The sequence below is a fragment of the Taeniopygia guttata genome, chromosome 31 (genome assembly GCF_048771995.1).
Source record: "Taeniopygia guttata chromosome 31, bTaeGut7.mat, whole genome shotgun sequence".
NCBI lineage: Eukaryota > Metazoa > Chordata > Aves > Passeriformes > Estrildidae > Taeniopygia > Taeniopygia guttata.
The window spans coordinates 756,304-781,509 of record NC_133056.1 but is presented as its reverse complement, the minus strand read 5'-3'; the positions used below and the strand labels follow the sequence as shown (position 1 = coordinate 781,509).

The window sequence follows — 25,206 nt, the reverse complement described above, 5'->3', positions numbered from 1 at the left end:
GACACCCCGAAACAGGGACTGCAGTGACCAGGGCACCCCAAAAGAGGGACTGCAGCACCAGGGCACCCTGAAACAGGGACTGCAGTGCTCAGGGCACCCCGAAACAGGGACTGCAGTGCCCAGGGCACCCCAAAACAGGGACTGCAGTGCCCAGGGCACCCCAAAACAGGGACTGCAGTGCCCAGGACACCCCAAAACAGGGACTGCAGTGCCCAGGGCACCCCAAAACAGGGACTGCGGTGCCCAGGGCACCCCGAAACAGGGACTGCAGTGCCCAGGGCACCCCAAAACAGGGACTGCAGTGCCCAGGGCACCCCGAAACAGGGACTGCAATGCCCAGGGCACCCCAAAACAGGGACTGCAGCACCCAGGACACCCCGAAACAGGGACTGTGGTGCCCAGGGCACCCCAAAACAGGGACTGAAGTGCCCAGGGCACCCCGAAACAGGGACTGCAGTGCCCAGGACACCCCAAAACAGGGACTGCAGTGCCCAGGGCACCCCAAAACAGGGACTGCAGTGCCCAGGGCACCCCAAAACAGGGACTGCAGTGCCCAGGGCACCCCAAAACAGGGACTGCAGTGCCCAGGGCACCCCAAAACAGGGAACTTGGTGTCTGGGATCCCCCAAAATGGAACCCTGATTTCCAGGACCCCCCAAACCACAAGCCTGGTGTTGTGGACACTTGAGTCCAAAATGGGAACTTTAGTGTCCAGGAACCCCAAAAGCAGGGAACAGAGTCTGGGATCCCCAAGAATGGGACCCCAGTGTCCAGGACACCCCAAAACCACAACCCCAGTGTTCAGAACCCCCAAAACAGGATCCCCAAAGTGTCCAGGACCCCCCAAACCACAACCCCAGTGTTCAGAACCCCCAAAACAGGACCCCCAAATAATGACTCCAGTGTCCAGGACCCCCCAAACCACAACCCCAGTGTTCAGAACCCCCAAAACAGGACCCCCAAATAATGACTCCAGTGTCCAGGACCCCCCAAACCACAACCCCAGTGCTCAGAACCCCCAAAACAGGACCCCCAAATAATGACTCCAGTGTCCAGTACCCCCAAAACCACAACCCCAGTGTTCAGAACCCCCAAAACCACAACCCCCAAAATAATGATTCCAGTGTCCAGGACCCCCCAAACCACAACTCCAAATCCAGGACCCCCAAAAGCAGGGAACAGAGTCTGGGATCTCCAAGAATGGGACCCCAGTGTCCAGGACACCCCCTAAACCACAACCCCAGTGTTCAGAACCCCCAAACCAGGACCCCCAAAGTGTCCAGGACCCCCCAAACCACAACCCCAGTGTTCAGAACCCCCAAAACAGGACCCCCAAAGTGTCCAGTACCCCCCAAACCACAACCCCAGTGCTCAGAACCCCCAAAACAGGACCCCCAAATAATGACTCCAGTGTCCAGTACCCCCAAAACCACAACCCCAGTGTTCAGAACCCCCAAAACAGGACCCCCAAAGTGTCCAGGACCCCCCAAACCACAACCCCAAATCCAGGACCCCCCAAAGCAGGGAACCCAGAGTCTGAGATACCTCAAAACGAGACCCCTGTGCCCCCCAGCACCCCTCAAGTGCCACCCAGCCATCTGGAACCCCCCAAAACACCAGCTGGGCACGCTCCAGCCGGACACACCAGTGCCCCCCGTGCCCGGCAGGTGCCCCTGGGCACACCTGGACGCACCTGCAGCGTGTGCTCGATGGCGTTGGGGAAGTTCTTGAGGGTGCAGATGGGAATGGCCTTCTCGGGGGGGTCCTGGCTGGAGCTGTAGGACTCGCTCAGGAACGGGATCACCACCTGCACGTTGCCCTTGGTGCCCAGCGTGCCCGACTCCAGCAGCGGCTTCCGGTAATACACGCAGCGCCGGTCCATGTACAGCCCTGCCCGGGGGTGGGGGGCACTTATGGGGCAGGCCGGGGGGCGTGAGGCACCCCAAAGGGGTGTAGGGCACCCCCAAGAGTTGTAGGGCACCCCCAGGAGTTGTAGGATATGGAGCATGAGCAGTGGGTGTAGGGAACACAGTGCCAAGCTGTGTACAGCCCTGCCCAGGGGGTGTGGGGCACTTATGGGGCAGGCCGGGGGGTGTGAGGCACCCCAAAGGGGTGTAGGGCACCCCCAGGAGTTGTAGGGCACCCCTGGATATGGAGTATGAGCAGTGGGTGTAGGGAACACAGTGCCAATCTGTGTACAGCCCTGCCCAGGGGGTGTGGGGCAGTTATGGGGCAGGCCGGGGTCTGGGGGCACCCCAAAGGGCTGTAGGGCACCCCAAAGGGCTGTAGGGCACCCCAAAGGGGTGTAGGGCACCCCCAGGAGTTGTAGGGCACCCCCAGGAGTTGTGGGATATGGGGCGTGAGCAGTGGGTGTAGGGAACACAGTGCCAAGCTGTGTGCAGCCCTGCCCAGGGGGTGTGGGGCAGTTATGGGGCAGGCCGGGGGGTGTGAGGCACCCCAAAGGGCTGTAGGGCACCCCCAGGAGTTGTAGGGCACCCCCAAGAGTTGTAGGATATGGAGCATGAGCAGTGGGTGTAGGGGACCCCGCAGTGAACACAGTGCCAGTCTGTGTACAGCCCTGCCCGGGGGTGTGGGGCACTTATGGGGCAGGTCGGGGTCTGGGGGCACCCCAAAGGGGTGTAGGGCACCCCAAAGGGCTGTAGGGCACCCCCAGGAGTTGTAGGGCACCCCCAAGAGTTGTAGGATATGGGGTGTGAGCAGTGGGTGTAGGGGACCCCGCAGTGAACACAGTGCCAAGCTGTGCACAGCCCTGCCCGGGGGTGGGGGGCACTTATGGGGCAGGCTGGGGGGTGTGAGGCACCCCAAAGGGGTGTAGGGCACCCCCAGGAGTTGTGGGATATGGAGTATGAGCAGTGGGTGTAGGGGACCCTGTAGTGAACACAGTGCCAAGCTGTGCACAGCCCTGCCCAGGGGGTGTGGGGCAGTTATGGGGCAGGCCGGGGGGTGTGAGGTACCCCAAAGGGGTGTAGGGCACCCCCAGGAGTTGTAGGGCACCCCTGGATATGGAGCATGAGCAGTGGGTGTAGGGAACACAGTGCCAAGCTGTGTACAGCCCTGCCCAGGGGTGGGGGGCAGTTATGGGGCAGGCCGGGGGGTATGAGGCACCCCAAAGGGCTGTAGGGCACCCCCAGGAGTTGTAGGGCACCCCCAGGAGTTGTAGGGCACCCCTGGATATGGAGCATGAGCAGTGGGTGTAGGGAACACAGTGCCAATCTGTGTACAGCCCTGCCCAGGGGATGGGGGGCACTTATGGGGCAGGTCGGGGTCTGGGGGCACCCCAAAGGGCTGTAGGGCACCCCCAAGAGTTGTAGGGCACCCCCAGGAGTTGTAGGATATGGAGTATGAGCAGTGGGTGCAGGGAACACAGTGCCAAGCTGTGCACAGCCCTGCCCAGGGGGTGGGGGGCACTTATGGGGCAGGCTGGGGGGTGTGAGGCACCCCAAAGGGATGTAGGGCACCCCCAAGAGTTGTAGGGCACCCCCAAGAGTTGTAGGATATGGGGTGTGAGCAGTGGGTGTAGGGGACCCCGCAGTGAACACAGTGCCAATCTGTGTACAGCCCTGCCCAGGGGTGTGGGGCAGTTATGGGGCAGGCCGGGGGGTGTGAGGCACCCCAAAGGGCTGTAGGGCACCCCAAAGGGCTGTAGGGCACCCCCAGGAGTTGTAGGGCACCCCCAAGAGTTGTAGGATATGGAGCATGAGCAGTGGGTGTAGGGAACACAGTGCAAATCTGTGTACAGCCCTGCCCAGGGGGTGTGGGGCACTTATGGGGCAGGCCAGGGGGTGTGAGGCACCCCAAAGGGCTGTAGGGCACCCCCAAAGAGTTGTAGGGCACCCCCAGGAGTTGTAGGATATGGGGTGTGAGCAGTGGGTGTAGGGGACCCCGCAGTGAACACAGTGCCAAGCTGTGTACAGCCCTGCCCGGGGGTGGGGGGCACTTATGGGGCAGGCTGGGGGGTGTGAGGCACCCCAAAGGGCTGTAGGGCACCCCAAAGGGCTGTAGGGCACCCCAAAGGGGTGTAGGGCACCCCCAGGAGTTGTAGGGCACCCCCAGGAGTTGTAGGATATGGAGCATGAGCAGTGGGTGTAGGGGACCCCGCAGTGAACACAGTGCCAAGCTGTGTACAGCCCTGCCCAGGGGGTGTGGGGCACTTATGGGGCAGGTCGGGGTCTGGGGGCACCCCAAAGGGCTGTAGGGCACCCCCAAGAGTTGTAGGATATGGGGCGTGAGCAGTGGGTGTAGGGGACCCCGCAGTGAACACAGTGCCAAGCTGTGCACAGCCCTGCCCAGGGGGTGGGGGGCACTTATGGGGCAGGCCAGGGGGTCTGGGGGCACCCCAAAGGGGTGTAGGGCACCCCCAGGAGTTGTAGGGCACCCCTGGATATGGAGCATGAGCAGCGGGTGTAGGGGACCCCGCAGTGAACACAGTGCCAAGCTGTGCACAGCCCTGCCAGGGGGTGTGGGGCACTTATGGGGCAGGCCGGGGGGTGTGAGGCACCCCAAAGGGGTGTAGGGCACCCCCAGGAGTTGTAGGGCACCCCCAGGAGTTGTAGGATATGGGGCATGAGCAGTGGGTGTAGGGAACACAGTGCCAAGCTGTGTACAGCCCTGCCCAGGGGGTGTGGGGCAGTTATGGGGCAGGCCGGGGGGCGTGAGGCACCCCAAAGGGCTGTAGGGCACCCCCAAAGGGCTGTAGGGCACCCCCAAGAGTTGTAGGAAACCCCCAAGAGTTGTAGGGCACCCCTGGATATGGAGCATGAGGAGTGGGTGTAGGGAACACAGTGCCAAGCTGTGTACAGCCCTGCCCGGGGGTGTGGGGCAGTTATGGGGCAGGTCGGGGTCTGGGGGCACCCCAAAGGGGTGTAGGGCACCCCCAGGAGTTGTAGGATATGGGGCGTGAGCAGTGGGTGTAGGGAACACAGTGCCAAGCTGTGCACAGCCCTGCCAGGGGGTGTGGGGCACTTATGGGGCAGGCCAGGGGGTCTGGGGGCACCCCAGGGGGTACAGATGGGGCGCCCCAGATATGGGGTACCCTCAAATAAAGGGCACTTTCTGATATGGGGCACCCCCAGGGGCTGTGTGGAACCCTCAGATATGGGGCACAAGCAGGGGTTATGGGGCAGCCCCACAAGGATCCCCATAGCCCCCCAAGGGTCCCCATAGCCCCCCAAGGGTCCCCATAGCCCCCAAAGGTCCCCATAGCCCCCCAAGGGTCCCCATAGCCCCCGAAGGGTCCCCATAGACCCCAAAGGTCCCTATAGACCCCCAAGAGTCCCCACAGCCCCCAAGGGTCCCCATACCCCCCCAAGGGTCCCCATAGCCCCCCAAAGGTCCCCATAGACCCCAAGGTTCCCCATAGCCCCCCAAAGGTCCCCATAGCCCCCCAAGGGTCCCCATAGCCCCCCAAGGGTCCCCATAGCCCCCCAAAGGTCCCCATAGCCCCCCAAGGGTCCCCATAGCCCCCCAAAGGTCCCCATAGCCCCCAAAGGTCCCCATAGCCCCTCAAGGGTCCCCATAGCCCCCAAAGATTCCCATAGCCCCCAAAGGGTCCCCATAGCCCCCCAAGGGTCCCCATAGACCCCCAAAGGTCCCCATAGCCCCCCAAGGACCTCCATAGCCCCTGAAGGGTCCCCATAGCCCCTGAAGGGTCCCCATAGCCCCCCAAAGGTCCCCATAGCCCCCCAAAGGTCCCCATAGCCCCCAAGGGTCCCCATAGCCCCCACCAAGAATCCCCACAGCCCTTCAAGGCCCACAGCCCTCCAAGGATTCCCACAGCCCCCCAAAGGTCCCCACAGCCCCCAAGGGTCCCCATAGCCCCCAAGGGTCCCCACAGCCCCCAAGGGTCCCCATAGCCCCCTAAAGGTCCCCATAGCCCCCCAAGGATTCCCACAGCCCCCCAAAGGTCCCCATAGCCCCGAAGGGTCCCCATAGCCCCCCAAGGGTCCCCATAGCCCCTCAAAGGTCCCCATAGCCCCCCAAGGGTCCCCATAGCCCCCAAAGGTCCCCATAGCCCCCCAAGGGTCCCCATAGACCCCCAAGGATCCCCATAGCCCCCAAGGGTCCCCATAGCCCCCCAAACTCCCCATAGCCCCCAAGGACCCCCATAGCCCCCAAGGGTCCCCATAGCCCCCCAAGGGTCCCCATAGCCCCCCAAGAATCCCCATAGCCCCCAAGGGTCCCCATAGCCCTCTAAGGGTCCCCATAGCCCCCCAAGAATCCCCATAGCCCCCAAGGATTCCCATAGCCCCCCAAGGGTCCCCATAGCCCCCAAGGGTCCCCATAGCCCCCCAAGGACCCCCATAGCCCCCCAAGGGTCCCTCCAGCCCTCCCCGAGGTCTCTGCAGCCCCCAGCCCCCCGTGCTCACGCGCATCCACGTTGTCCAGCGCGTTGGCCACGCCGTCCAGCCCCTCGAAGAAGTCGTCGTCGTAGACGCGCTCGGTGTCGGGGCCCACGCGGTCGGTGCGGCTGCTGACGCGCAGCGCCGGGTTCATCTCCCGCGCCGCCGCCGCCGCGCGCTCCGACTTCAGCTTCTGTGGGTGGGGGAAGGGCTGGGTGTGAGCCCCGCCCCTTGGACACGCCCTTGTAGGCCACGCCCCTTTCCCCATGGAGCGACGCGTCTCAAGTGTTGATGTTGGCCAAGAAACTCAACCACTGGTGTTGGCCAAGAAACTCAACCACTGGTGTTGGCCAAGAAACTCAACCACTGGTGTTGGCCAAGAAACTCAACCACTGGTGTTGGCCAAGAAACTCAACCACTGGTGTTGGCCAAGAAACTCAATTGTTTGTGTTGGCCAAGAAACTCAACCATTGGTGTTGGCCAAGGAACTCAACCATTGACGTTGAGCACAAAACTCAACCATTGATATGAACCAGGAAAATCAATCATTGGCATTGGCCAAGAAACTCAACCATTGATATGAACCAGGAAAATCAATCATTGGCATTGGCAAAAAACTCAACCATTGACATTGACCACAGAACTCAATTGTTGATGTTGGCCAAGAAACTCAACCACTGGTGTTGGCCAAGAAACTCAACCGTTGACGTTGAGCACAAAACTCAACTATTGATATGAACCAGGAAAATCGATCATTGGCATTGGCCAAGAAACTCAACCATTGGCATTGACCACAGAACTCAATGTTTGTGTTGGCCAAGAAACTCAACCACTGGTGTTGGCCAAGAAACTCAACCGTTGACGTTGAGCCCAAAACTCAACCGTTGACGCTGACAAAGAAACTCAACAGTCGATATTGAGCGTGAAACTTGATTGTTGATGCTGGCCAAGAAGATAACGAGCACAAAACTCAACCTGAAACATTGGCCAAGAACTGGACCAAGAAACTCTAATGGTGACATCGGCCAAAAAACTCAACTGTTGATGTTGAGCACAAAACTCAACCATTGATATGAACCAGGAAAATCCATCATTGGCATTGGCCAAGAAACTCAACCATTGATATGAACCAGGAAAATCCATCATTGGCATTGGCCAAGAAACTCAACCATTGGCATTGAGCACAGAACTCAATTTTTGATGTTGGCCAAGAAACTCAACTGTTGATGTTGTGTGTGAAACTCAACTGCTGATGGAGGGCAAGAAACTCAACCATTGAACGCTGGTCAAGAAACGTAAGGGTTGACGTTGAGCGTGACACTCAACCGCTGACGTTGAGCACAAAACTCAACCCTTGACCTTGGCCAACTCAATGGCAGCATCTTAAGGGTGACTGCCCAACCCCCACTGGCTCTGCCCCTCCAGACCCCCAAACTCTGCCCCTCATTGTCCCCCCAACTTCACCCACCCAACGTTGGCCAACGCTCTGGCCGCTCCCGGCCCTCACCGTGACGTCCCACGGCCGGAAGAGGAACTGGCGGTTGAGGTTGGACTTCTCGATGGTGTCCATGTCGGTGACGGTGACGCTGCCCTCGGGGCCACAGCCCAGTCCCACCATCGCGAAGTTCTTGAGCAGCTCGCAGCCAATGGCCCCCGCCCCCACCTGCGGGGACATGTGGGGACATGTGGGGACATGTGGGGACATGTGGGGACAGAGCACGAGGTGGCTCACAGGGTTGGGGACATGTGGGGACATGTGGGGACATGTGGGGACAGAGCAGGAGGTGGCTCACAGGGTTGGGGACACGTGGGGACAGAGCAGGAGGTGGCTCACAGGGTTGGGGACACAGCAGGAGGTGGCTCACAGGGTTGGGGACATGTGGGGACACACCAAGAGGTGGCTCACAGGGTTGGGGACATGTGGGGACACAGCAGGAGGTGGCTCACAGGGTTGGGGACACGTGGGGACACAGCAGGAGGTGGCTCACAGGGTTGGGGACACGTGGGGACACAGCATGAGGTGGCTCACAGGGCTGGGGACATGTGGGGACATGTGGGGACAGAGCACGAGGTGGCTCACAGGGTTGGGGACATGTGGGGACACAGCAGGAGGTGGCCCAGGAGGGTTGGGGACACGTGAGGACACAGCAGGAGGTGGCTCACGGGGTTGGGGACATGTGGGGACATGTGGGGACAGAGCACGAGGTGGCCTGTGGGGCTCGAGACATGTGGGGACACAGCAGGAGGTGGCCTGTGGGGCTGGAGACATCTGGGGACACAGCAGGAGGTGGCTCACAGGGTTGGGGACATGTGGGGACAGAGCACGAGGTGGCTCACAGGGTTGGGGACATGTGGGGACACAGCAGGAGGTGGCCCAGGAGGGTTGGGGACATGTGGGGACACAGCAGGAGGTGGCTCACAGGGCTGGGGACATGTGAGGACACAGCAGGAGGTGGCTCACAGGGTTGGGGACATGTGGGGACACAGCAGGAGGTGGCTCACGGGGTTGGGGACATGTGGGGACATGTGGGGACACACCAGGAGGTGGCTCGCAGGGTTGGGGACATGTGGGGACACAGCAGGAGGTGGCTCACAGGGTTGGGGACATGTGGGGACACAGCAGGAGGTGGCTCACAGGGTTGGGGACACGTGGGGACACAGCAGGAGGTGGCTCACAGGGTTGGGGACATGTGGGGACAGAGCAGGAGGTGGCTCACAGGGTTGGGGACATGTGGGGACAGAGCAGGAGGTGGCTCACAGGGTTGGGGACATGTGGGGACACAGCACGAGGTGGCTCACAGGGTTGGGGACATGTGGGGACAGAGCAGGAGGTGGCTCACAGGGTTGGGGACATGTGGGGACACAGCAGGAGGTGGCTCACAGGGTTGGGGACACAGCAGGAGGTGGCCTGTGGGGCTGGAGACATGTGGGGACACAGCAGGAGGTGGCTCACAGGGTTGGGGACATGTGGGGACATGTGGGGACACAGCAGGAGGTGGCTCACAGGGTTGGGGACACAGCAGGAGGTGGCCCAGGAGGGTTGGGGACATGTGGGGACACAGCAGGAGGTGGCTCACAGGGTTGGGGACACAGCAGGAGGTGGCCTGTGGGACTGGGGACATGTGGGGACAGAGCACGAGGTGGCTCACAGGGTTGGGGACATGTGGGGACACAGCAGGAGGTGGCTCACAGGGTTGGGGACATGTGGGGACACAGCAGGAGGTGGCTCACAGGGTTGGGGACATGTGGGGACACAGCAGGAGGTGGCTCACAGGGCTGGGGACATGTGGGGACACAGCAGGAGGTGGCTCACAGGGTTGGGGACATGTGGGGACACAGCAGGAGGTGGCCCAGGAGGGTTGGGGACATGTGGGGACACAGCAGGACATGGCCTGTGGGGTTGGGGACATGTGGGGACACAGCAGGAGGTGGCTCACAGGGTTGGGGACATGTGGGGACACAGCAGGAGGTGGCTCACAGGGTTGGGGACATGTGGGGACACAGCAGGAGGTGGCCTGTGGGGCTGGAGACATCTGGGGACACAGCAGGAGGTGGCTCACGGGGTTGGGGACATGTGGGGACACAGCAGGAGGTGGCTCACGGGGTTGGGGACATGTGGGGACACAGCAGGAGGTGGCTCACAGGGTTGGGGACATGTGGGGACACAGCAGGAGGTGGCTCACAGGGTTGGGGACATGTGAGGACACAGCAGGAGGTGGCCTGTGGGGCTGGGGACACGTGGGGACACAGCAGGAGGTGGCTCACAGGGTTGGGGACATGTGGGGACATGTGGGGACACAGCAGGAGGTGGCCTGTGGGGCTGGGGACATGCGGGGACCAAGCAGGAGGTGGCCCAGGAGGGTTGGGGACACATGGTGGGAAAGGAATGGGGGTGAAGGGACACTTTGGGACACTCGATCAGTGTTGGGGACATGAGGGACATCGAGGACATGTGGATAACTCGAAAGAACAATTGTGAAACGAGTGAGGACACCAGGGAACACAGAAGGGACACGTGGGGACACTCAGGGTGGCCCAGGAGGGCTGGGGATGGGTGGGTGGGAGAGGAGACACTTGTAAATCTCTGAAGGGAAATTTGGTGACATTTGAGGAACGGGTGACAACACAAGAGACTCATGGATGATGGAGACACACGTGAGGACACTGGGGACATGGGGACACTGACCACAAAGTACTTCTGGGCGCCCAGCTTCTCCTGCAGCTCGGCCCCGAACACGGCGATCTGCCCGTCGTAGCGGCTGTTGCGCTGGGGACGATGCCACACCGGCGTCACCTGGCTGTGTCACCTGCCAGGGGACACCCCCGGGGCTGCAGAGCCACCACGGGGACTCGGGGGTGACAGCAGCTGTGCCCGTGTCCTCGTGGAATGACCACCCATGGGTGCTTGGTGGCTACACTCACCCCGTGAGGCACCTGCTGTCCCCAGCGGGGTGACCAGTGGGGATCCCCTAACCAGCGTCCTCCAACTGGTGACCCCCCAAAGTGACACCACCCAGGGGTGTCCCCCAGCCCCCCAAGGTGTCCCCTCACTAGCTGGCACTGCTCCTCTGGTGTCCCCAAGCCCCCTCAGATGTTCTCCAGCACCTCCCAAGGTGTCCCCGTGTCCCCTCACCGGCCGGCACTGCTCCTCTGGTGTCCCCCAGCCCCCCAAGGTGTCCTCCAGCCCCACAGGTGTCCCCAGGTGTCCCCGTGTCCCCTCACTGGCCGGCACTGCTCCTCTGGTGTCCCCCAGCCCCTCAAGGTGTCCTCCAGCCCCACAGGTGTCCCCAGGTGTCCCCAGGTGTCCCCGTGTCCCCTCACCGGCCGGCACTGCTCCTCTGGTGTCTCCCAGCCCCCCAAGGTGTCCTCCAGCCCCACAGGTGTCCCCAGGTGTCCCCAGGTGTCCCCGTGTCCCCTCACCGGCTGGCACTGCTCCTCTGGTGTCTCCCAGCCCCCCAAGGTGTCCTCCAGCCCCACAGGTGTCCCCAGGTGTCCCCAGGTGTCCCCGTGTCCCCTCACCGGCCGGCACTGCTCCTCTGGTGTCTCCCAGCCCCCAAAGGTGTCCCCCAGCCCCACAGGTGTCCCCAGGTGTCCCCAGGTGTCCCCAGGTGTCCCCAGGTCCCCTCACCGGCCGGCACTGCTCCTCTGGTGTCTCCCAGCCCCCCAAGGTGTCCCCCAGCCCCACAGGTGTCCCCAAGTGTCCCCAGGTGTCCCCGTGTCCCCTCACCGGCCGGCACTGCTCCTCTGGTGTCTCCCAGCCCCCCAAGGTGTCCCCCAGCCCCACAGGTGTCCCCAGGTGTCCCCAGGTGTCCCCGTGTCCCCTCACCGGCCGGCACTGCTCCTCTGGTGTCTCCCAGCCCCCCAAGGTGTCCTCCAGCCCCACAGGTGTCCCCAGGTGTCCTTGTGTCCCCTCACCGGCCGGCACTGCTCCTCTGGTGTCTCCCAGTCCCCCAAGGTGTCCCCCAGCCCCACAGGTGTCCCCAGGTGTCCCCAGGTGTCCCCAGGTGTCCCCAGGTCCCCTCACCGGCCGGCACTGCTCCTCTGGTGTCTCCCAGCCCCCCAAGGTGTCCCCCAGCCCCACAGGTGTCCCCAGGTGTCCCCGTGTCCCCTCACCGGCCGGCACTGCTCCTCGGTCAGCAGCGTGTCGCGGTTCTCCTCGGGCAGACACTCGAGCGCGTCGAAGTAAAGCCACTGAGTGATGGGCGTGAACTTCCCCGACACGGCCTGGGGGACAGGGACAGACCAGGGACACTCAGGGACAGCCAGGGGACAGTCAGGGACAGGGACAGCCCGGGGACACTCAGGGGACAGCCAGGGGACAGTCAGGGACAGCCCGGGGACAGCCAGGGACAGTCAGGGACAGTCAGGGACAGCCCGGGGACAGTCAGGGACAGGGACAGCCTGGGGACAGCCTGGGGACACTCAGGGACAGGGACAGCCCAGGGACAGTCAGGGGACAGCCAGGGACAGGGACAGCCTGGGGACACTCAGGGACAGGGACAGCCCAGGGACAGTCAGGGGACAGCCAGGGACAGCCCAGGGACAGCCTGGGGACACTCAGGGACAGGGACAGCCCGGGGACAGTCAGGGACAGGGACAGGGACAGGGACAGCCCGGGGACAGTCAGGGACAGCTCGGGGACAGCCAGGGGACAGCCAGGGGACAGTCAGGGACAGCCTGGGGACAGCCCAGGGACAGGGACAGCCAGGGACAGGGACAGCCTGGGGACAGTCAGGGACAGCCCGGGGACAGTCAGGGACAGGGACAGCCTGGGGACAGTCAGGGACAGTCAGGGACAGGGACAGTCAGGGACAGGGACAGCCTGGGGACAGTCAGGGACAGCTCAGGGACAGTCAGGGACAGCGACAGCCCGGGGACAGTCAGGGACAGCCCGGGGACAGACAGGGACAGGGACAGCCCGGGGACAGTCAGGGACAGGGACAGGGACAGCCCGGGGACAGCCTGGGGACAGTCAGGGACAGGGACAGGGACAGCCCGGGGACAGCCTGGGGACAGTCAGGGACAGTCAGGGACAGCTCGGGGACAGTCAGGGACAGGGACAGCCTGGGGACAGCTCGGGGACAGTCAGGGACAGCCTGGGGACAGTCAGGGACAGGGACAGCCAGGGGACAGTCAGGGACATCCTGGGGACAGCCTGGGACAGTCAGGGACAGCCCAGGGACAGGGACAGGGACAGCCTGGGGACAGTCAGGGACAGCCCGGGGACAGCCTGGGGACAGCCCGGGGACACTCAGGGACAGCCAGGGGACAACCAGGGACAGGGACAGCCTGGGGACAGCCAGGGACAGTCAGGGACAGCTCGGGGACAATCAGGGACAGCCCGGGGACAGTCAGGGACAGAGACAGCCTGGGGACAGTCAGGGACAGCCAGGGGACAGCCCAGGGACAGGGACAGCCAGGGACAGTCAGGGACAGGGACAGCCCGGGGACAGTCAGGGACATCCAGGGACAGGGACAGCCTGGGGACAGCTCGGGGACAGTCAGAGACAGCCCGGGGACAGTCAGGGACAGCCCGGGGACAGCTCGGGGACAGTCAGGGACAGGGACATGGAAATACTGAGGGACACATCAGGGATATCCCAAGGGACGGATCAGGGACATCCTGGGGACACCCCAGGGACAGGACACTGGGAGACACGTCAGGGACATCCCAGGGGACACGTCAGGGACATCGGGGGAACCCCAGTGACCACCTCAGGGACACTGCAGTGACCCCAGGGGACACAGACACCGAGTCTGGCCAGGTGAGCGACTCCAGCTGTGACACACAGGGACAGCAGCCCCAGGTGGCCTTGGGGACATGGGGACACGGTACCTTCATGACCTCCTGCGCGGCCAGGCCACCGATGAAGGCGTTGACCGGGGCCAGGTCGCCGGTGGCCTGGAAGGCCAATTCCCGCACCAGCTCCTCGTCCAGCTCGGCCCCCGCGGCCACCTCCTTGGTCAGGGCCACCACCTCGGCCGCGTCACCCTGTCGGGGACAAGGACAGGGACACGGTGCTGGGGACAGTGGGGAGGGGCCACGAGCAGGGCTTGGTGGCCTTCATAGCCTCAGAGTCCCCAAAAGCCACTGCAGAGTCTGTGACACCGGTGAATGATGTCCAAGCCCCATCCACCCCCAACCCCTTTGATGTCCCCAAATTCTTGTGGGGCCCTGGTGACCTCCCTGTCCCCAGCACCCTCAATGTCCCCAGTGTCACCAGGACCCCAGGAACATTGTGTTGGGACAGGTCATGGTGGCCTCCACGTCCCCAGCACCCTCCATGTCCCCACTGTCACCACCTGGGGGTGGCCATGATGGGGCAGGTCATGGTGGCCTCCACGTCCCCAACACCCTCAATGTCCCCAGTGTCACCACCTGGGGGTGGCCATGATGGGGCAGGTCATGGTGGCCTCCACGTCCCCAACACCCTCAATGTCCCCAGTGTCACCTGGACCCCAGGAACATTGTGTTGGGACAGGTCATGGTGGCCTCCACGTCCCCAGCACCCTCAATGTCCCCAGTGTCACCACGTGGGAGTGGCCATGATGGGACAGGTCATGGTGGCCTCCACGTCCCCAACACCCTCAATGTCCCCAGCGTCACCAGGAACATTGTGTTGGGACAGGTCATGGTGGCCTCCACGTCCCCAGCACCCTCAATGTCCCCAGTGTCACCAGGACCCCAGGAACGTTGTGTTGGGACAGGTCATGGTGGCCTCCACGTCCCCAACACCCTCAATGTCCCCATTGCCACAGCGTGGGGGTGGCCATGATGGGGCAGGTCATGGTGGCCTCCCTGTCCCCAGCACCCTCCATGTCCCCAGTGTCACCAGGACCCCAGGAACATTGTGTTGGGACAGGTCATGGTGGCCTCCACGTCCCCAACACCCTCAATGTCCCCAGTGTCACCAGCTGGTGACGGGACCCTGGGGGTGGCCATGATGGGGCAGGTCATGGTGGCATCCATGTCCCCAGCACCCTCAATGTCCCCAGTGTCACCACGTGGGGGTGGCCATGATGGGGCAGGTCATGGTGGCCTCCATGTCCCCAACACCCTCAATGTCCCCAGTGTCACCAGGACCCCAGGAACATTGTGTTGGGGCAGGTCATGGTGGCCTCCATGTCCCCAACGCCCTCAATGTCCCCAGTGTCACCACGTGGGGGTGGCCATGATGGGGCAGGTCATGGTGACCTCCCTGTCCCCAACACCCTCAATGTCCCCAGCGTCACCAGGACCCCAGGAACATTGTTTTGGGGCAGGTCATGGTGGCCTCCACGTCCCCAGCACCCTCAATGTCCCCAGTGTCACCACCTGGGGGTGGCCATGATGGGGCAGGTCATGGTGGCCTCCACATCCTCAACACCCTCAATGTCCCCAGTGTCACCAGGACCCCAGGAACATTGTGTTGGGACAGGTCATGGTGGCCTCCATGTCCCCAACACCCTCAATGTCCCCACTGTCACCACCTGGGAGTGGCCATGATGGGGCAGGTCATGGTGGCCTCCACGTCCCCAACACCCTCAATGTCCCCAGTGTCACCAGGACCCCAGGAACATTGTGATGGGACAGGTCATGGTGGCCTCCACGTCCCCAACACCCTCAATGTCCCCAGTGTCACCAGCTGGTGACGGGACCCTGGGAGTGGCCATGATGGGGCAGGTCATGGTGGCATCCAACACCCCCAACGTCCCGGTACCCCGCTGTCCCCGCGGTGTCCCCGCTGTCCCCGCAGTGTCCCTGCTGTCCCCACCTGGTGGCGGGGCCGCGGGGCACGGCCGTGCTGCCGCAGGAAGCGGTGCAGGCCCTGCCACGCCCAGTGCAGCATCGAGGGTCTCTCGGCCTTCCCAAAATCCGTCACCATCATCTCGGGCTCGGCCAGCGCGTCCCGCAACCGTTTCTGGGACAGGATGGGCACAGGTGACATCCCAGTATAAACCAGTACAGCCCAGTACCCCCTAAGCACGTCCCACAAGCGTTTCTGGAGGGGGCACTGCAAGGTAAACCAGTATAAACCAGTACAGCCCAGTACCCCCTAAGCACGTCCCACAACCGTTTCTGGAGGGGGCACTGCAGAGTAAACCAGTATAAACCTGTACAGCCCAGTATAAACCAGTACAGCTCAGGATAAATCACCTTAACAAAGTACACCCCAGTATAAACCAGTATAAACCAATACAGCCCCATATAACCCAGTACACCCTAATGTAAACTAATGTGAACTAGTATAACCCAGTATAAACCAGTACAGCCCAGTATAGCCACTACAACCCAGTATAAACCCATGTAAACCAACATAACCCTGTACAACCCAGTATAACCCATTATAGCCCAGTATAACCCAGTACAAACCAATACAACCCAGTACAGCTCAGTACAGCCCAGCATAACCCAGTGCCCCCCAGTCCCTTCCAGTGCCCCCCAGTCCGTCCCAGTGCCCCCCAGTCCCTCCCAGTGCCCCCAAGTCCCTCCCAGTGCCCCCCAGGTCCCTCCCAGTGCCCCCAAGTCCCTCCCAGTGCCCCCCAGTCCCTCCCAGTGCCCCCCAAGTCCCTCCCAGTGCCCCCCAAGTCCCTCCCAGTGCCCCCCAGTCCCTCCCAGTGCCCCCCAGTCCCTCCCAGTGCCCCCCCAGTCCCTCCCAGTGCCCCCCAAGTCCCTCCCAGTGCCCCCCAGTCCATCCCAGTGCCCCCCAGTCCCTCCCAGTGCCCCCCAGTCCATCCCAGTGCCCCCCAGTCCGTCCCAGTGCCCCCCAGTCCCTCCCAGTGCCCCCCAGTCCGTCCCAGTGACCCCCAGTCCGTCCCAGTGCCCCCAAGTCCCTCCCAGTGCCCCCCAGTCCCTCCCAGTGCCCCCCCAGTCCGTCCCAGTGCCCCCCAGTCCCTCCCAGTGCCCCCCAGCCCTCCCAGTGCCCCCCAGTCCCTCCCAGTGCCCCCCAGTCCCTCCCAGTGCCCCCCAGTCCCTCCCAGTGCCCCCCAGTCCCTCCCAGTGCCCCCCAGTCCGTCCCAGTGCCACTCACGAAGTGGATGTGCTTGGGCATCTTGACCTGGGTGACGATGCCACCCCGCACGTAGTCCCCATAGCCGCTGGTGTCCCCAATGCTGAACGTGTAGGGCCCTGGGGACACGGGGGGTGTCACCAGGGCACCCCAAAAAGGGACCCAGGTGCCCCAGAGACCCCAAAAGTGCCCCAGGGGAGGGTCCCCCAAAGGCAGGGCTCACCCAGCACGCGGATCTCCACCGGCCCGCAGCGGTTCAGCTCCTCCATCCCCTCCACCTCCATGAAGGTGACAAAGTCGCCCGTCTCGAAGCCGTGACGCGCCTCGTCCAGGCAGGTCACCTCCCCAGGACAGCCCTGGGGACATGGGACATGGTCAGGGGACATGGGGGGGACACAGGAACCTCCCCAGGACACCCATGGGGACACGGGGCATGGTCAGGGGACACAGAGGGGACACAGGAACCTCCCCAGGACACCCATGGGGACACGGGGCATGGTCAGGGGACACAGGGGGGACACAGGAACCTCCCCAGGACACCCATGGGGACATGGGGGGGACACAGGAACCTCCCCAGGACAGCCCTGGGGACACGGGGACATGGTCAGGGGACATGGGGGGGACACAGGAACCTCCCCAGGACACCCATGGGGACATGGGGCATGGTCAGGGGACATGGGGGGGACACAGGAACCTCCCCAGGACACCCATGGGGACAAGGGGGGACACAGAGGGGACACAGGAACCTCCCCAGGACACCCATGGGGACATGGGGGGGACACAGGAACCTCCCCAGGACACCCATGGGGACACGGGGCATGGTCAGGGGACACAGAGGGGACACAGGAACCTCCCCAGGACACCCCAAAACGCCCCTGGACACCCCTGTGGGGACAGCCCCGAGCTGTCCCCTCCCCTACCTTGGTGACCATGGACACCATGGCACTGAGGGGCTGCTCCCCGTTGGGGTCTGTCACCACCATGTCGTCCCCAAAGTCACAGAACAGCTGCCTGCGAGAGGGGGGTCAGCGTGGAACCCCAAAACGGATCCAGCCTAAAATCCCACCCTAAAATCCCACTCCAAAAATCCCACCCCAGAAAAGAATCTCCTAAAAATCCTCTCTGAAAGGGATACACTCTAAAATTCCCACCCTAAAATCCCACCCCTGAAAGGAATCTCCTAAAAATCCTGCCTCAAAAGTGATCCCCATAAAACCTTTCCCCTAAAATCCCCATCCCAAAAGCGATCCACCACAAAATCCCCACCCCAAAAGGGATTCACCCTAAAATCTCCACGCCAAAAAGGAACTTCCTAAAAATCCCACCCCAAAACGGACCCATCCTCGCAAAATTTCCCCCCTAAAAGGCCCACCCCAAAAAGGACACACCCCAAAAATCCCACCCCAAAAGGGACCCACCCCAAAAAGGACCCACCCCAAAAGGGACCCACCCCAAAAATCCCACCTCAAAAGGGACCCACCCCAAAAGGGATCCACCCCAAAAGGGACCCACCCCAAAAGGGACCCACCCCAAAAATCCCACCCCAAAAGGATCCACCCCAAAAGGGACCCACCCCAAAAGGGATCCATCCCAAAAATCCCACCCCAAAAGGGATCCACCGCAAAAGGGACCCACCCCAAAAATCCCACCCCAAAAAGGGATCCACCCCAAAAAGGGATCCACCCCAAAAGGGATCCACCCCAAAAAGGACCAACCCCAAAAGGGATCCACCCCAAAAATCCCCACCCCAAAAGGGACCCACCCCAAAAGGGACCCACCCCAAAAGGGATCCACCCCCAAAAAGGACCCACCCCAAAAGGGATCCACCCCAAAAGGACCCACCCCAAAAGGGATCCACCCCAAAAATCCCACCCCAAAAAGGACCCACCCCAAAAATCCCACCCCAAAAAGGACCCACCCCAAAAGGGATCCACCCCGAAAGGGGCTCACCCCAAAAGGGATCCACCACAAAAAGGACCACCCCCAAATGGATCCACCCCAAAAAGGACCCACCCCAAAAGGGATCCACCCCAAAAGGGACCCCAAAAGGGATCCATCCCAAAAATCCCACCCCAAAAGGGACCCACCCCAAAAGGGATCCACCCCAAAAGGGATCCACCCCAAAAATCCCACCCCAAAAAGGACCCACCCCAAAAGGGACCCACCCCAAAAATCCCACCCCAAAAGGGATCCACCCCAAAAAGGACCCACCCAAAAAGGGACCCACCCCAAAAGGGACCCACTCCAAAGAGGACCCACCCCAAAAATCCCACCCCAAAAATCCCACCCCAAAAAGGATCCACTGCAAAAGGGATCCACCCCAAAAGGGATCCACCCCAAAAATCCCACCCCAAAAGGGACCCACCCCAAAAGGGATCCACCCCAAAAGGGATCCATCCCAAAAATCCCACCCCAAAAGGGACCCACCCCAAAAGGGATCCACCCCAAAAATCCCACCCCAAAAGGGACCCCAAAAGGGCTCCACCCCAAAAGGGACCCACCCCAAAAATCCCACCCCAAAAGGGACCCCAAAAGGGCTCCACCCCAAAAGGGACCCACCCCAAAAATCCCACCCCAAAAGGGATCCACCCCAAAAATCCCACCCCACAAATCCCACCCCAAAAGGGACCCACCCCAAAAATCCCACCCCAAAAGGACCCCAAAAGGGACCCAGCCCAAAAGGGACCCAGCCCAAAAATCCCACCCCAAAAATCCCACCCCAAAAGGGATCCATCCCAAAAATCCCACCCCAAAAGGACCCCAAAAGGCCCCGTTTGGGGGTTCCTCACCCGAAGAGCCCGCGCGTGTCGGCCACCACCAGCTTGATGCCGTGGCTGTGGCAGAAATCGCCCACCCAGAGCTGCTCCTCCAGCGGGGAGTTGGTCAGCACCACCACCTGTGGGGCAGGGCACCTGGGCACTCACCTGGGCACCCACCTGGGCACTCACCTGGGCACCCACCTGGGCACTCACCTGGGCACCCACCTGGGCACCCACCTGGGCACTCACCTGGGCACCCACCTGGGCACTCACCTGGGCACCCACCTGGGCACCCACCTGGGCACCCACCTGGGCACTCACCTGGGCACTCACCTGGGCACCCACCTGGGCACTCACCTGGGCACTCACCTGAGCAAGGGCAGCTCGGCCACCTACCTGGGCCATCCCCCTGGCTCACCTGGGTCACCTACCTGGATTACCTGGGCCATCTGACCCCCTCCCCACAGGTGGGCACACCTGTCTGAGGGGGTTACACCTGTCTGAGGGGGTCACACCTGTGCCCAGGTGGGCACACCTGTCTGAGGGGGTTACACCTCTCTGAGGGGGTTACACCTGTGCCCAGGTGGGCACACCTGAGGGGGTCACACCTGTCTGAGGGGGTTACACCTGTGCCCAGTGTCTGAGGGGGTTACACCTGTCTGAGGGAGTCACACCTGTGCCCAGGTGGGCACACCTGTCTGAGGGGGTTACACCTGTCTGAGGGGGTCACACCTGTGCCCAGGTGGGCACACCTGTCTGAGGGGGTTACACCTGTCTGAGGGGGTTACACCTGTGCTCAGGTGGGCACACCTGTCTGAAGGGGTTACACCTGTCTGAGGGGGTTACACCTGTGCCCAGGTGGGCACACCTGTCTGAGTGGGCATACCTGAGGGTTACAGCAGTCCCCAGGTGGGCACACCTGTCTGAGGGGGTTACACCTGTGCCCAGGCGGGCACACTTGAGGGGGTTACACCTGTCTGAGGGGGTTACACCTGTGCCCAGGTGGGCACACTTATCTGAGGGGGTTACACCTGTCTGAGGGGGTTACACCTGTGCCCAGGTGGGCACACCTGTCTGAGGGGGTTACACCTGTCTGAGGGGGTTACACCTGTGCCCAGGTGGGCACACTTGTCTGAGGGGGTTACACCTGTGCCCAGGTGGGCACACCTGTCTGAGGGGGTTACACCTGTCTGAGGGGGTTACACCTGTCTGAGGGGGTTACACCTGTGCCCAGGTGGGCACACCTGTCTGAGGGGGTTACACCTGTGCCCAGTGTCTGAGGGGGTTACACCTGTGCCCAGGTGGGCACACCTGAGGGGGTCACACCTGTCTGAGGGGGTTACACCTGTCTGAGGGGGTCACACCTGTGCCCAGGTGGGCACACCTGTCTGAGGGGGTTACACCTGTCTGAGGGGGTTACACCTGTGCCCAGGTGGGCACACCTGTCTGAGGGGGTTACACCTGTCTGAGGGGGTTACACCTGTGCCCAGGTGGGCAGACTTGTCTGAGGGGGTTACACCTGTGCCCAGGTGGGCACACTTGTCTGAGGGGGTTACACCTGTCTGAGGGGGTTACACCTGTGCCCAGGTGGGCACACCTGTCTGAAGGGGCATACCTGAGGGTTACAGCATTCCCCAGGTGGGCACACCTGTCTGAGGGGGTTACTTACACCTGTCTGAGGGGGTTACACCTGTGCCCAGGTGGGCACACCTGTCTGAGGGGGTTACACCTGTCTGAGGGGGTTACACCTGTCTGAGGGGGTTACACCTGTGCCCAGGTGAGCACACCTGTCTGAGGGGACATACCTGAGGGTTACAGCAGTCCCCAGGTGGGCACACCTGTCTGAGGGGGCACACCTGTCTGAGGGGGTTACACCTGTGCCCAGGTGGGCACACCTGAGGGGGTTACACCTGTCTGAGGGGGTCACACCTGTCTGAGGGGGTTACACCTGTCTGAGGGGGTTACACCTGTCTGAGGGGGTCACACCTGTCTGAGGGGGTTACACCTGTCTGAGGGGGTTACAGCTGTGCCCAGGTGGGCACACCTGTGCCAGCTTACCTGGAATGTGCCCAGCAGCTCCTGGGACAGCGGCTCCCGGGTGCTGCTCACGGCCACGTAGGAGTTGAGCTCGGCCAAGCGCGGCAGCGTGGCCTCGGCCCGGCTGCGCCCCACGTCCTCCTCCCGCAGGTAGAACTGGGGGGAAAGAGGGTCAGAAAATGCTGAAACACCCCAAAACAACCCCAAAACACCCCCAAAACAACACCAAAACATCCCCATAAACAACTGCAAAGCATCCCCAAAACAACACCAAAAACATCTTCATAACCAACCCCAAAACATCCCCAAACCAACCCCAAAGCATCCCCAAAACAACCCCAAAAACATCCTCATAAACAACCCCAAAATGTCCCCAAAACATCCCCAAAAACAATGCCAAAGCAACCCCAAAACAACCCCAAAAACATCCTCATAAACAACCCCAAAACATCCCCAAAACATCCCCAAAAACATCCTCATAAACAACTGCAAAGCATCCCCATAAACAACCCCAAAACATCCCCAAAAACAATGCCAAAGCAACCCCAAAGCATCCCCAAAACAACCCCAAAAACATCCTCATAAACAACCCCAAAACGTCCCCATAAACAACCCCAAAACATCCCCAAAGCAACCCCAAAACATCCCCATAAACAACTGCAAAGCATCCCCAAAACAACCCCAAAACATCCCCAAAAACAATGCCAAAGCAACCCCAAAACATCCCCATAAACAACCACACAATATCCCCCCAAAAACTCCAAAAACATCCTCATAAACAACCCCAAAACGTCCCCAAAGCAACCCCAAAACAACCCCAAAACATCCCCATAAACAACCACACAATATCCCCAAAACGACCCCAAAAACATCCTCATAAACAACCCCAAAGCATCCCCAAAACATCCCCATAAACAACTGCAAAGCATCCCCAAAACAACCCCCAAAACATCCTCAAAACAACCCCAAAACAACCCCAAAACATACCCATAAACGACCACACAATATCCCCCAAAAAACCCCAAAACCATCCCCCAAACATCCCCCCAAAACCCCCAAAAACATCCCCCAAACATCCCCAAATACCCCACATCCTCCTCCCCCAGGCAGAACAGGGGGGGAATGAGGGCTTGGGGTGGGGTTGGAACATCTAAAAAACCCCAAAACACCTTTCATAAACCCCCTAAGACACCAAAAACATCCCCAAAACACCCCAAATTCCCCACAATGCACTCCCAACACCCCCAAAATCACCCCAATAAACCTCCCTCCAAAACCCCCTCGCACCCTGAAGAAACTCAAACCCCCGAACGCGGCAATTAACGACAATTTGGGGTAAAAAACCCCAAAAAAAGCCCACGAGGACCCACCTGGGAGGCCAGGTCGGAAAACATCCCCATAAACAACCACACAATATCCCCAAAAAACCCCAAAACATCCCCCAAACATCCCCAAATACCCCACATCTCCTCCCCCAGGCAGAACAGGGGGGGAATGAGGGTTTGGGGTGGGGTTGGAACCTCTAAAAAACCCCAAAACACAAAACACCTTTCATAAACCCCCTAAGACACCAAAAACATCCCCAAAACACCCCAAATTCCCCACAATGCACTCCCAACACCCCCAAAATCACCCCAATAAACCTCCCTCCAAAACCCCCTCGCACCCTGAAGAAACTCAAACCCCCGAACGCGGCAATTAACGACAATTTGGGGTAAAAAACCCCAAAAAAAGCCCACGAGGACCCACCTGGGAGGCCAGGTCGGCCCAGGCTGCGGGGTGGGGGTCGTGCAGGGTGACGGATTTGACCCCCCCCAGCACCAGGTTCTTGGCCACCTCCACGCCCAGCCCCCGCAGCCCCGACACCAGCACGTTGGAGGTCTGCATGCGCTTCATGGCCTCGTGGCCCAGCACGTACCTGGGGGGGAAAAAAAACCCCAAAAAAATCAGGGGAAACCCCAAAAAACTCAAAGCTTGCAGGGGAAACTTGTAAAGGTTGTAAGATGCCCCCATAGTTTAAGTATGTGATGCTTAATTGCCTAAAATAATAAAAAATTCTGAATTTATGGGGAAATCTCATGCCGTGAGATCCCTTCAAACCCATAAAGAATCCCAAGTCTATGGGGAAACCCCAAATCTATAAGGAACTTCAGTTTGTGGGGACCCCAAAAACCCAATGGGAGCACAAGAAACTTCAATGAGATGCCAAAGAAATCAACAGGAACCCAAAAATATCAATGGGATCTCAAAGACCTCGATGAAAACCCAAAAATCTCGATGGGATCCCAAAGAACGAGAACCCAAAAAAATCTCAATGGGAGCTCAAAGACCTCGATGAAAACCCAAAAATCTCAATGGGATCCCAAAGACCTCGATGGAAACCCAAAAATCTCAATGGGATCCCAAAGAACTCAATGGGAGCCCAAAAATCTCGATGGGATCCCAAAGACCTCTACAAAAACCCAAAAATCTCGATGGGATCCCAAAGAACTCAATGGGAGCCCAAAAATCTCGATGGGATCCCAAAGATCTCTATGAAAACCCAAAAATCTCGATGGGATCCCAAAGAACTCGATGAAAACCCAAAAATCTCGATGGGATCCCAAATAACTCAATGGGAGCCCAAAAATCTCAATGGGATCTCAAAGACCTCGATGGAAACCCAAAAATCTCGATGGGATCCCAAAGAACGAGAACCCAAAAAATCTCAATGGGACCCCAAAACTCTCAGGGGAAAACCCTCAAGGCTGTAGAACCCCCCCAAATTCAAGTGCATCCCCATAGTTGTAAAAAAACCCAAATTTATAAAAAAACCCTGATCTACACCACATCCCCAAATCCACGGGGAAATCCCAAAACCATGGGGACCCCACAACTCACAGAGCACACCCCAAACTATGAGCAAACCCCAAATCCATGGGGAAACCCCAATCTATGGGAAAACCCCAAAACCATGGGGACCCCACAACTCACAGAGCACACCCCAAACTATGAGAAAACCCCAAATCCATGGGGAAACCCCAATCTATGGGGAAATCCCAAAACCATGGGGACCCCACAACTCACAGGGCACACCCCAAACTATGAGAAAACCCCAAATCCATGGGGAAACCCCAATCTATGGGGGACTCCCCCACTCCACAGGGAGCCCCCCAAGTCCGTGGGGACCCCAAATCCCCTTTGGGGACCCCAAAATGTCCCCCCCATGTCCCCATCACTCACAGCTGGCGGGAGTAGAGCCCCTCATCGATCTCGGCCTCGGCCCCGTTCTTCGCCATTCCCTGAGGACAGAGGGGACAGCGGTGTCACCACGGGGACACTGAGGGTGACAACGGGTGCTGTGACACCCTGGGACAGCGAGCAGGACCCCCAAGGGGTGGCAGGGGGTGACAGCAGGGATGGCAGGGCGATGGTGTCACTCTGGTGACACCTTGTGGGTGACACTGCCCATGGTGGAGGGGACACTGGGGACCTGGGGGACAAATGTCACCCTCAGGACAAAGAGAGGGACAGCAAAGGACAGTAATTGTCACCAAAGCATCATTGACAGAGTAACCCTGA

General features: G+C 60.8%; 1 protein-coding gene across 2 annotated transcripts in view; it reads right to left on the bottom strand.

Annotated features, from left to right (window-relative positions):
- The window catches only part of UBA1 (ubiquitin like modifier activating enzyme 1), a 41,866-nt gene that overhangs the window by 14,242 nt on the left and 2,418 nt on the right, over window positions 1-25,206 (bottom strand). For both annotated transcript variants that reach the window (XM_072920407.1, XM_072920406.1), the window contains exons 3-16: window positions 24,868-24,926; window positions 23,395-23,563; window positions 21,667-21,801; window positions 19,639-19,745; window positions 17,770-17,860; window positions 17,073-17,205; window positions 16,871-16,968; window positions 15,614-15,760; window positions 13,696-13,851; window positions 11,973-12,083; window positions 10,546-10,626; window positions 7,867-8,022; window positions 6,387-6,552; window positions 1,694-1,890 (exon numbers count right to left, since the gene is read on the bottom strand). In XM_072920407.1, coding sequence (XP_072776508.1) covers window positions 1,694-1,890; window positions 6,387-6,552; window positions 7,867-8,022; window positions 10,546-10,626; window positions 11,973-12,083; window positions 13,696-13,851; window positions 15,614-15,760; window positions 16,871-16,968; window positions 17,073-17,205; window positions 17,770-17,860; window positions 19,639-19,745; window positions 21,667-21,801; window positions 23,395-23,563; window positions 24,868-24,926 — 1,806 coding nt within the window. The remainder of the gene's footprint in view (window positions 1-1,693; window positions 1,891-6,386; window positions 6,553-7,866; window positions 8,023-10,545; window positions 10,627-11,972; window positions 12,084-13,695; window positions 13,852-15,613; window positions 15,761-16,870; window positions 16,969-17,072; window positions 17,206-17,769; window positions 17,861-19,638; window positions 19,746-21,666; window positions 21,802-23,394; window positions 23,564-24,867; window positions 24,927-25,206) is intronic.